The sequence below is a fragment of the Anthonomus grandis genome, chromosome 2 (assembly GCF_022605725.1).
Source record: "Anthonomus grandis grandis chromosome 2, icAntGran1.3, whole genome shotgun sequence".
Classification (NCBI taxonomy): domain Eukaryota; kingdom Metazoa; phylum Arthropoda; class Insecta; order Coleoptera; family Curculionidae; genus Anthonomus; species Anthonomus grandis.
In genome coordinates, this window is record NC_065547.1 from 28310029 (window position 1) to 28322171 (window position 12143).

At 32.2% G+C, this 12143-nt stretch overlaps 1 protein-coding gene across 3 annotated transcripts in view; it reads left to right on the forward strand.

Moving 5' to 3' along the window:
- Window positions 1-4833: 4833 nt before the first annotated feature.
- Window positions 4834-12143, forward strand: part of LOC126750176 (major royal jelly protein 1-like) — a 31153-nt gene continuing 23843 nt past the window's right edge. For 2 of the 3 annotated variants that reach the window (XM_050459705.1, XM_050459704.1), the window contains exons 1-3: window positions 4835-4922; window positions 4975-5169; window positions 5247-5440. In XM_050459705.1, the coding sequence (XP_050315662.1) occupies window positions 4919-4922; window positions 4975-5169; window positions 5247-5440 (393 nt within the window). In that variant the 5' untranslated portion in view covers window positions 4835-4918. Of the gene's footprint in view, window positions 4923-4974; window positions 5170-5246; window positions 5441-12143 lie in introns of all 3 variants that reach the window. The other variant, XM_050459706.1, reaches the window with a different exon arrangement.

Below are 12143 nucleotides of genomic sequence, written 5' to 3' on the forward strand. Positions count from 1 at the left end.
ATGTGTATGGTAATTTTGGTCAAGTATAAATTTTATAAAGTTTTATTTTTAAGGATTTACATAGCAGCAGCAGCAAGAGCTTATGAATTTTTTTGTAAAAGTTAAAGTTTTTGTTTATTAAAGTTTGTAAAAAAACGTGCTGCATACGCGCAACAAACTGCAAACAATAATTGAAATATTAAAATTTTAGGTTAGGTCCATCCGTTCTTCATCTTGCTTTAGGCCAACCAGAAACAACGACAGTGGGTTTCTTATGTTTCTTATGTTTCCAATAAAAAAAATTACATATTATAATTTTTTTTCGAAATCCGCTATAAATTCAGAGCGCGCGTGTTATTTAGGGCTAAAATAACATATTTTCACAATAAACTATATTCCGTTTATAAATTAAGTGCTTGTAAATCTTTCAAAACGGATATCTTACCCGTATAATTCACTATATTAAACTACATACAAAATAAATATTAATAAGGATAAATGTTCAAAAGATGGATTAAAAAGGTTCTATTTTTGGAGTAATTAATTTTTCTGTCGTTATTGGGGTCCATCCGTCCAAAAATCAGTCTCTCAAAATCAGTCAACGTCAACTCTGAAAACGTTGCAAAAGCGTTTAGAAAGTTAACGGATAGTCACTGCGTAACGTTGACACAACCAAAAAAATCTCTTTCAAATTGGTGTAAAACTGGGTTGTGTCTACGGTTAAGACAACGTAACAATGCAACGTTGCGTTGCAATTTGCAACGTTGTCGCGTATAAAAATTGTTAATTGGGTACTGTCGTATTAAACACGAAATAGGTACTTGTACGGCAACTTGGACAATTGCTGAAGATTTTCTTCTTTTCTTAATACATTTTCTTGTGATACACATTCCACAATAGGTAGTCCTGCAAAGAATCCGATAGGAGAAATGAGGCAATAAAAAGACTGATTATTCTGGTTACTGGTTATCTGCTAGACTGGTTACAATGCGTGGCGTGCCAAACACGCCATTGTATGTAATCCTGGCGATATGCAGATGAACTATTCTAGCACGGTCCTAAGTATGGTGGTACTAGGTATGACTTCCAAGCATCACACTAGATTCCAAACTGTCCTGGCACAATTCCGCAGATATCAAGAAGACCACCTGCACGCTTTGGGTCTTCAATAGTACAAAAGGACTTTCAATAGCACCTGGATGCCTGGCCACTCTAAGAACTACAAAAATTCCTTCTATTTATCTATTATAATTCTACCTATTTATTAAGCTAATTACAAAATATTGATAAATATAGAATGTATAACAAAATAGTTTTTTTAGATAAGACTAACTAAAAAAACAAAAATAATTGCTTTCATACGTTTATTTCATTATCTACTATAATGAATTTTCTAATAAATAAAGTGTGAAACAACTACGAGGCTTTAACGAAAAATAAATATAAAATAATATAGCAAATATGCGCTTTCATCGATTATAAAGTATCTGACGTAACCGACAAGCTAGTATTCTTTTAATAGTTTTTTTTATTTTTATTTATGTTAGTGTGAGTCAGTGTGTAGTTTTTGTATTTAGATAGGTCTGATGATGCCCTAATGCGGCGAAACGCGTAACCTTTTAATAGACGCTTGATTTGTGAGACTTTGACTTTGAGGATACTTTCTCCTCCTTTGGTCTAGATTTCCCTGTTGAGCATTTCTTGTTGTATCTGGATTGGTTCCTTATCATCACGGAACTTAAAATGACGTAATCTCAAAGAAAGAAATCGATTAGAACAAGATCTAGAAATAGTGCTACCTAATGTGTCGTATCATCAATAGCCTGGCTTTTAACGCCCGAATGTTTTAGCTTGCAATACATCAGCATGTTTCCTGAGCGAGTAAGCACTACTGGTATCTTTCAACGCAATCGCCATCATCTTGATACTCTTTTTACTGACTTAAACCAGGTATTGTCACAATAAAGAAATAATGCACTATGTATTACTATGTATTTTTGGTGATAATATAAACATTGATTGGTTAAGTCAGAATAAAATTTTCTAATAAAGAACGGATTTCTTAGTCACCTAAAGAAACCTATTAGTATTAGGGTATTAACGAAATGTAAATCATGTATAGATCAGGTGTTTCTTTACTGTCCCCAAATTGGCATTAATAAGTTTTACTTTAATTCTTATATTATAAAATCTAATATCACATATCATTTTCCCATTATACTAAAAATAGCATCTTGTATTAAAAATAGTTTAGTTATTTAGTTTATTAAAAATAAAAAATTTTATAAGCAACTGAATTATAACGGGCTAAAGGAGATATTAAAGGCAACCTACTGGCATGATGTTTTTAATCATAATCAACCTGGGCCCGCATTCGAATATTTTATGCTAAAATTAAACAAACTTATTCAAAGGGCAAGCACAAAAGTCAAAACTAATTCAGACAAAAAACTTAAACCAAACCTGAGGGTTGATAAAATTTATCCGACATAGAGATCATTTAAGTCTTAAAAAATAATAATAACGCAATACTTATGAATAAATGAATGTAAGAAGTACCGAAAGGTTAATTTAAACAAATTTATTAGGGATACTAAAGCCGATGGACAAGCGAAAGCTGACAAATTTGAAGAAATAAAACAAAATTCAGAAAAATGTGTAAAAATTAACGAAGAACTTCAAGGCAATTACATTGGTAAAGCCGTAAAAGATCTCTTAATAAAAGACCAGAATCATATCATACAGGAACATAAAAAAACAGTTGCAAACACTTTTAATGATTATTTAATAAATATAGAAAAAACAATGGCACAAAAAATAAATTTCAAAGGAAATTTACCAAACTTGAAAATGTTTCCCAGTTTATTTCTAATGCGAATAACTGAGCAGAGCATTATTAACAACAAGTAGACTAATCTTGTACGCAGATGACACTGTTCTTATATAGGGTGATAAATGGAATGACACAGTCGACTACAATATATATGAATTTGCGAAACTACATCAATGGCTGGGAGAAAATAAATTAACAATAAATAGGGATTAATCAAAATGTATGTTTTAGTATTCTTGACATTCATTAATATGAAGCTGATCAAATTCAAAGGTACACTCTTTTTTGTTTGTTAAAAGAATCTCCATGTTAATGCACCCAGTCAACTAAAAGTATTAAATATTTAGGAACTTTAATGGATCAAAATATTAAATGGGATAAACATAGAAACGACAAACACAAAACTCCGAAAATTAATTTATAAACTTTATTAAATTGGAAACTGTATGCCAATTCAAAATTTTCAAATTGCTATAATTTACGTTGGCTGAATCAATAATAAGATATGGTTTGATAATATGGGATGTAAGTTATTCAACAACTTTAAATATTCTTAATATTACCCAAAGATATCTGTTAAAAGTCACATTTAAGAGAAATGCTAGAGACTCTTGTTCCAGGAAGCTCAAGTTATGAGTAAACAATATTTATATGTTAAATCAGTTCTTTCATTAGTGTAAAAAAATCTTGGCTTAAGACAATAAAATATTTCAAACTATCATACAAGAAGCACGTCTGTGAACTCTGTAAACATCCTTTTCCTGAGTAAAATGAGAAATCAAAGATTTGTAACATATATTGGTCTTAAACTTTATAAGATTCTCCCTATAGATGTTAGACTCCGAGCTGTTTGCTAACATCTTGGATAGGTCATAAAATGCATTTCAGCATTATACTAAATAAATCAGGTATGTAAGTCATAGACTGTTGTTAGTAGATAAATTTTGCATTATTGTTAAAATAGAATTAGGAAATTAACATTATAAGTGATGGATGTGCGATTGCTGTAAAATTTTCTTGTACACACACAAATCTTTCACAGTCTAACACCAAACCAACCAATTTAGAGCCAATAAATCTGAAAAAAAATATAACCCCTCTTTCTGGATAATATATACAAGTTGTAAACTGTCCGAGTAACCTCAATAGTCTTTCAATGGACAAACGCCCGAAATCATCGCGATCCTTTCACAACATCTCCTCTTTTTTTCCTTTGAAGATTCATGTCATCTTCAGATGGTCCAAGAATATTTCTTGACGTCACAAGGATTGAGAGAACCAGAGTAATGGAAGCTAACTTTATCTTAATTCAAGTGGCAAGTGGCCTCTTAGTTCAAAAAAGATCGTTCCAGAGCACAGTTAATAGACCTTTCAATTTCGGATAATCCAAGCGTCGTTGGAAGACAGCTGAATGGAAAAGAACAATGCAGCTTTAAGGATCATCACAAAATGAGTCAGAAAAGTTTGTAAGGTCATTGTTTAGAAATAACTTAACTCCAAGGTCATTTCAAGCTGTTGCATCAATTTGGTGGAGCCCCATAGTACTAGGCCATAAACACAAATTGAATGAATCAGCTATCATTGCTCTCTATGAACAATTTTGGCTAGATTTTTCAGAGCAAATAATACAGATGTTATTTCTTTAGATTTGGTGTTGGCATATTGTTTAATCTATTTTTTTCTGGATTACTAGCGTCCTCATATCTTCTTAAAGAAAACGTCATGTGTTCAGTTCTTGTAACATTCGGATTTAACATGTTAGCCCGCATCTAGTCATTCTCAAGCAGTCATCTACCTTAACAATACTCGAAATGTTTCTGCTCAAAAACTAACCATTTACATGGACCTTTTAACGTGCTCTTGGTTTCTATAAAATTAACATATCACGCCAGACCTTTATTTCGTTGATCATTTTTAAATTCTGAGGTTTTATGATTCCGCATTTCAAAGAGTTAATAAGTGTTTGATTCTATACCCAAGCAAATAAATAAACAACCCTCGTAAATTTAATATAACTTAATTTTAGTAAAGTTATCAACGCATTTGCCGAGTAAAGTACGTATTTAGCCAGTTAAGTCATACCATAATCATAACCAACTAAAAACCATGCGTAAGTCACATTTATTACTATTTAATTTCCATTTTAACAAATTCGTTTTAAGACTGGCCATTGCTTATATGCTTATCATTACATTTTACACCAATCTACTCCCATACCTACGATTTCAAACTGGTTTTTCAATGGAGATTTCTAGAATTTAAGTTTGCAAGTGAAGAAGAACGAACTGAAGCCATCAACAATGGTAGTTTCAATTTCAACCAACTTCGACCCGAAGACGCGCAGTACACATATAATGGTATGTTTTAAACAATGTAAAGTTCAAGTGGATTTTCTTCCCTAAATTAGTAATCAACTTTGGACTGTTTTTACCAGAAAAATCTGGAAAAGAGAGAGTTTTCATTACCATACAACGTCTACTACCCAGAGGAACTCCAGCCACTTTGACGGTCGTTACCAATGAAACACGCAACGGTAGTTCGATAATTGATCCTTATCCATCATGGTCTTGGCATCTTAATCTGGAAAACTGTAATTATTATCGGATTGTGTCTGCTTTTAGGCTGTGGGTAAGTGCGAGAACTTGAATTAGTATAGAATAATAATTTTCGGAAGCAAAGGTTATGTGCACGGATAATGTGGTTCCTTTTTACAAAAAAGACAGATCAAGTCTTCGTTACCAATTCTATTTAGCCACTGATGCAAAACCATTTACAACAAAATACAAATCTACAAATATACAAATACAATTTCTTCTTTTTACAGCCAATTTTTACATTGTAAGATTCGTCAATAAGAAAAAAAAGAAAAAGTGCACAAAATCTTTAGATGTCACATTCATAAAAAAATTAAATTTAAAAGTAACATTAGATTAAAAGCAAAAAACGATAAAAAGAAACAAAAATATATCTGAAAAACAGACAAAAAAGTATGCATGATCTGGGCACTGTCCTCGTAAAATTTATTTTTAGAATTTTAAGGATTATTAAAACATGTTTTAAATTTGTTTATGCTATAAAAACATGAATTGATGAGGAATTGTTTAATTTCTTTTCTAAAGCTTTTTACAGTTAATTCTTTATACATTTCCGGCAACATATTATTACGCTATATGTGTGTGTAGTGGAGATTTTTTGTAATATTCGTGCTTGGGTTTGGGTAAATAAATATGTTGACCGTGTACAGTTGGATAACTACGTATGTCTGGCTTGATATTTTATATACTTTTCTTTATTATTATAAATGTATCTAAACAATTTATAGAGATCAATTCCGCATTCAGGAAAAATTTATTTTTTTTAAGGTCGATCTACAGGATTCCTGAAAGTAAAGGTTAAATAAAAGCCTGATAATCCTTTTTTGAGCAACACATACTTTTCCTACATTATTGCACTATTCCCAGACCAATATATTCTAGCTTAATGCTGAATAAGCAGTTGCATCATAAACATCTATTAGTCCTTTATCATTAAGATAATTTTTTAGGGGGATGCTAATATGATTTATTTAATTTTTTTGTAACATTTTCTATTTCCAAAGACCATGAGAGAATGAAATCTATCATCGAGCTGAGATATTTTGTATTGTCGATCTGTAGTAATGTTTCTAGTCCAAACTGGAGTTTATATTGATATTCTTTTCTAAATTTATAAAATTCAACATTGGTCACGTTTTCAATATTTAAAATAAGCTTATTTCGCTGACACCAGTCAAAAAATTGCTGAATGCAAATATCAGCTTTGGTTTTGACTTCATCTGGGGTGAAACCAGCCACTTCACAGACTGTGTCGTCGGCGTATACAAAGATTTCACCACCGGTTATGAACAAGGGAAGGTCATTAATATAAAGGTCAAAGAGTAGAGGACCTTGCACTCCGCCCTTCAGATCAATCTCCACACCCTGCGTAACATACATGCAGTAACGGACATTTTTCTGTCGATCAGGTAGGATTTGGAAAACGCGCTTATGCACACTCTTATGCCAATGACAATTTTTTTTTGACAATATGTCGGGGTCAAGCATATTAAACCCTCGGCTTAGATTAAAAAAGATGCAAATATCGTACCTTCCCTGATCAACATCACTGAATATGCGTTGCGTAAGCTCGAAAGTAGCGGACTCGGTGGAAAGTCCTTGTCTGGAACCAAACTGACGGGGTGTTAGTATTTTTTCATTATCTAGAAAATATATAATTATAATTATTTTTGAAATTGGACTGATAATATATATCGCGATTTAGTTTTTTTTACGTCTTTCCGGTCACCTTCCGGTCACCCAACTGGTACGGCTGTGGAAGTTTTTAGTTCTGATGGGAAAATTTCTTCAGCAACTAATTTGTTAATAACTATTGCAAGATATTCAGAAAGTATATTGCTACTCTTTTTAATTGATCTAGTTGGAAGTTTATTAACGCCAACCGATTTGTTATTTTTTAATTTTAAAATTATTTGATTGATTTCATAGGGTGTAGTTTTAGTAAGAAATATTACTTTCTCCCGAAACCGATCAGTAGTACAACACCAATTATTTTTGTTCTTTTTTTTGTGACGCTGTTTGTAAAGTGAGATTCAAATATTGTAGCTAATTCGTTAGTTTTTTACTAAAATATTCCCGGACAATTTCAATGCCTTCACAACAACTTTTAGATCGACCTAGCTTAGTATTGACAAAATTCCATAACTTTTTTTGTTTATTGCTCGAATTCTTCAATATTTGCTTAAAATGATTCTGTGTATCTTTTTTTATTTCATCATTTGTTTGTTTTTTCAGCTGTTTATATTGAATATTAAGATTTTCATCGTTTGTTTGTTTTTTATTCCAGTTTAAGTTTTGTAAATCTCTTATCATTTGCTGGTTATTCTCCAAAATTCCGATTTTATTATTATGGTTTTTTTTGTTTCACCTGAATTTTGCCTTTTGAATGAGACGCATCAAGACACCAAACAAGGTGATTCCAAAAAATATTAATAGCATTCTCTGCCTTATGATAGTTTTGCAAGAATAATTTTTTGCATTTATATAAAAACATAAATTCGTATGAGTCTGATGCAAGGCGTTTATAGACACTGAAAGGACTACTGTCAATTTTTTGTTTTATTTTTTTACATGTGAATAATTGCGCATAATAATCAGATAATCCCATTTCTACGACTGTCGTTGTAATTGGAGTCTCATCACTAAATATGTTTGATATAAAATAATTATTGATTTAAGTGAAAATCCTCGTAGGTGCATTGATATGTGAATTAAGTTCATAAGACTGTAAAATGTCAAAAAGTTCTTGAGTGCGTAAGTTAGTTGGAAGTTCAGCATGAATGTTAAGATCACCACATTTTATAATTTTTTTGTAGTTCCTATTAACATATAAAAATATTTTTTGAAAAATAATAAGAAAATTCTCAAAATAATCTTTTGAGTCATGACCAGAGAGTCTATAAATTACTACAACATAGATCTCTGCAGACAGCGCAATGCAAGTGCATCCTATAATACACTCGCTGTTAAATTTTTTATCTGCGGGATTTCCTCACAAAATTCGAGGTTACGTGACGAATAGATCGCTACGCCTCCCTTTAGATGGTTAAGACTGCTAATAAAGTAAGATATTAATTTGTAATTATTTAGAAATATGTTTTCGATGTCATTTTTGAGAGCCCAGTGCTCAGATAAACACACAACCGAAAAAAAAAACGTTTCAAAAAAAGCATCAAGTGAATTACCTTTTGTCAAGTCTCTGACAATTTAAGTGAAAAAAGCATCATTCGTCATCTTGTATGTTTTGACATATTCAAACACATATAAACCATCCACACGCAAAATAAATATAATTGGACAATAAATAATATAAAGTTTTTAAATAAAAATGTATATTTGTCACTATCTCTATATTCGCATTACTCACCGTTTTTGATATTCCCGATGAGCTCCTTTCTACCGCCGATTAACGGAAACTTGCATTATCTTTTCTTTTTGGTAGTCAATGGCTCGTTTTGTTTTTAGATAAATTTTAACTTTACAGAGGACACAGCTCGCTCGCACTTTTTAATCCTTACGCAAATTTTCTCACAAGTAGCCCTATTTATTTGTTGTTTTGTGAGAAGCTTTTTAATTAAACTGTTTTAAAGAACCTTTCGTATTTGTTTTAATGCCGATTGAAATTAGTCAGCTGGTCCTTCGTAGCCTTAAAAAAAAGAGACAAATAATGCCCTCAATGTTGCGGGTTTGGAAGCAACCAAACCTCTATAATAGTTCTCACGTTGTTCCTTTAAGTTTTTTCGTTATAGAAAATTTGATGCATTTTTGTATAGTGAATTTGATATTATCTTTTAATCCAAGTTCATATTTCTCTGCGTGTGGTACTCTTTGGTAGCCCCAAAACATATTCTGGTCGAATGAAGAGACCATCAGTTCCTCTTCTAGTTAGTTCTGCTTTTTCAGTTCTGGTTCATTCATAAGTTTTACATTGTTATGGTTGTAATGCGTTCAAAAAAAAATTAAAATTGGGAATTACTAAAAATCTAAATACGTCAAATGTTTAAAGTGTTTAAAACGACATTTTAATTTTTTTATATTTAAATTGATATAACACACTTGTTAACAATTAACTCAGCAATTAAACTGATTAAACCTTTAAAAACGTAATAACAAAAAAACAAATCTGCACAAAACATAACAACATCAACAATAATTTACTTAAGTTATTATATAAATAGTTATTATTTTGGAGAACAAGATGTTTGCTCGTTAGATATTGTCCTTGGCTATCTTACAATCTCACAAACTAGGCTAGCATCAAAGTCTATATATTTCAATAAATTGAAAGTTGAAATATATAGACTTTGATAGCATTGAGTCGTGCAATGACACCAATAGCGAAATCTATTGGGGAAAAAATGTAGCACGAGTGCGGAACCAGGGCAAAATGTACAAACCATTGGTGTAATTAGTGCAGGTTTGTGTAATCCATGCGGCTCTAGTTCCTATCCCGTGGGTAGAAAACATGGCGGTTATTATTTAGGGAATTTGATAATAATTGCGTATAAGCAAAACTAAATTTTAAGGGAGGGTAACGTAAAACATAACTTCAACTAACAGCAAATTTTTTAATTTTCCCCTCAAGACTAAATCCAAAAACCATTGGCAATGCAACAGTGCGGTTTTTTACCTAAACCGAACCAGTGTCGGTGCGCCTTAGTGCCACAGTATTTTTTCCAATGTATTTCGCTATAAGGGATGGACCCGCAAAGTGTCTACTTCGATGACTAGCAGTAATTATTTCGAACGTGCAATAGGTATCAGGGGAGTGGCAACGCAAGATACCTATAAGTCGCAAAAACTTCTAATATATAAATATCACAAATAATACTATAAATATTACTACAAATATTACTATAGTCGCAAATAGTTACTAAACACTGAAGGGACGGATACGCGACAGTTCTTAGATAACAGAACAATTATTATCTAAAAATTAAATTCACAAAAGAGTACACTACATTCTTTCATTGTAAGTAAAGGTTGCTTTACCTCTCTTTACTTTAAAATTTCATCACAAATTAGGATGCAATAAACTTACCTAATAAAATTAGTTAATAAACGTAGCAATAAAGAAGAGTGAATAGAAGTGATACAATAAAGCATTAAAGCAACTCTGTGAGAACACTCACCCAATCAATGGATTTTATGAAAACACAAAGTTTTTTGTAAAATAATACAGGAATCAACTAACCACTTACAAGCCAGAAGCCTACTAATGAATATATAGACTCAATTTACTAAACCCGTACCTGTCTTTAATGTGCGTTTCACGATAAATCGTAAACAAATGATTGCTTTGGGGTTGCTTTACCGTCGTCGAAAAAGAGCAAAACTAAATCGTCTTTTTTGGGTACATCCAATTAATCTAAGAAGAGTATCTAATAGCGAAATCCATTGGAAAAAAATTGTGGCACTAGGGCGGCACCGACACTGGTTCGCTCAGGTAAAAAACCACACTGTTGCATTGCCAATGGTTTTTGGATTTAGCCTTGAGGGAAAAATTCAAAAATTGGCTGTTCTTAGCTGAGGTTATGTTTTACGTTATCTTCTCTTAAAATTTAGTTTTGCTTATATACAATTATTTATCAAATTCCCTAAATAATAACCGCCATGTTTTCTAGTTAAGGGATAGGAACTAGAGTCGCACGACCTCCCATAGCTCGTGCGGAATTGGGTGCACTCAGGGCAAAAAGTGCCACCTTGGTGCCTCAATGGATTACACAAACCTGCACTAATTACACCAATGGTTTGTAAATTTTGCCCTGGTTCCGCACTCGTGCTACATTTTTTCCTCAATAGAATTCGCTATAAGTATCTTTTGTGACGAATTACATAGGAAACCTAAAGAGTAAAGATGTGTTACAGCGACAGAATACGTACACACGTAAAATTTTTGTCGCAATTTCATCTTTGTACAGATCTCGAGTTTTTTTACAGTGACCGTATAATGTGAAAGATCCTAGTATTCTTCAGTTCCACAGCCCGACGGTTTTTTGCCGCATGATCAAAACCGTATAATGTGAAACGAGCGTAGTGTTTAAGCAACATGATATCTAAAAGAGGCCGTTGAAATATTAAAAGTTAACTATTTCTTTTCGGTGCGATTCCGCATAGCTAATAAATCGTCTCAGCTTTAATTGTTGTTTTTAGTTTCGATCATAATATTAAATCTATAGGGGCATTATTATATTAAATAAAAAATAGATGTCTTACATTCGATCATCATGCAATCATCTCATCCTAAGATAAAGCTATTGTTCCTCAAGTTGGTCCTTATCATTTGATGTCAGAACAACTCCATATTCACCACTTTCATCATCAGTAATATCACAGACATCTCCCAGTGGACACCATGGACGCAACAGTTACGGTCAACAGCTACAGTCTTCTCATATTCTGAGCGCAATGCTCTATGGGAACCTTTCGTATTCCTCACAATATATCGATCTTTGGAAGGACCGTCTTAACTACCATTGGACCACTATAATCAGGTTCCTATTTTCGACTTGTACGAGTAGAAGGTATTTTTTTAATGAATAAGTACCAAATCACTAGCCTTGTATACGCGAGGCGCTTTCTTTTTTTGTATGCGAATTGCTTCTTTTGTTTAAACTGAACTACCTTATTTTTCTCAGCTGCCTCTTGTCGAATTGATGTCAGACTTAAAACCGATGGTATTTGTTAAACTTCATCTAATAATATGGAATCTCTGCTATTACAACGAGATTTAAAAC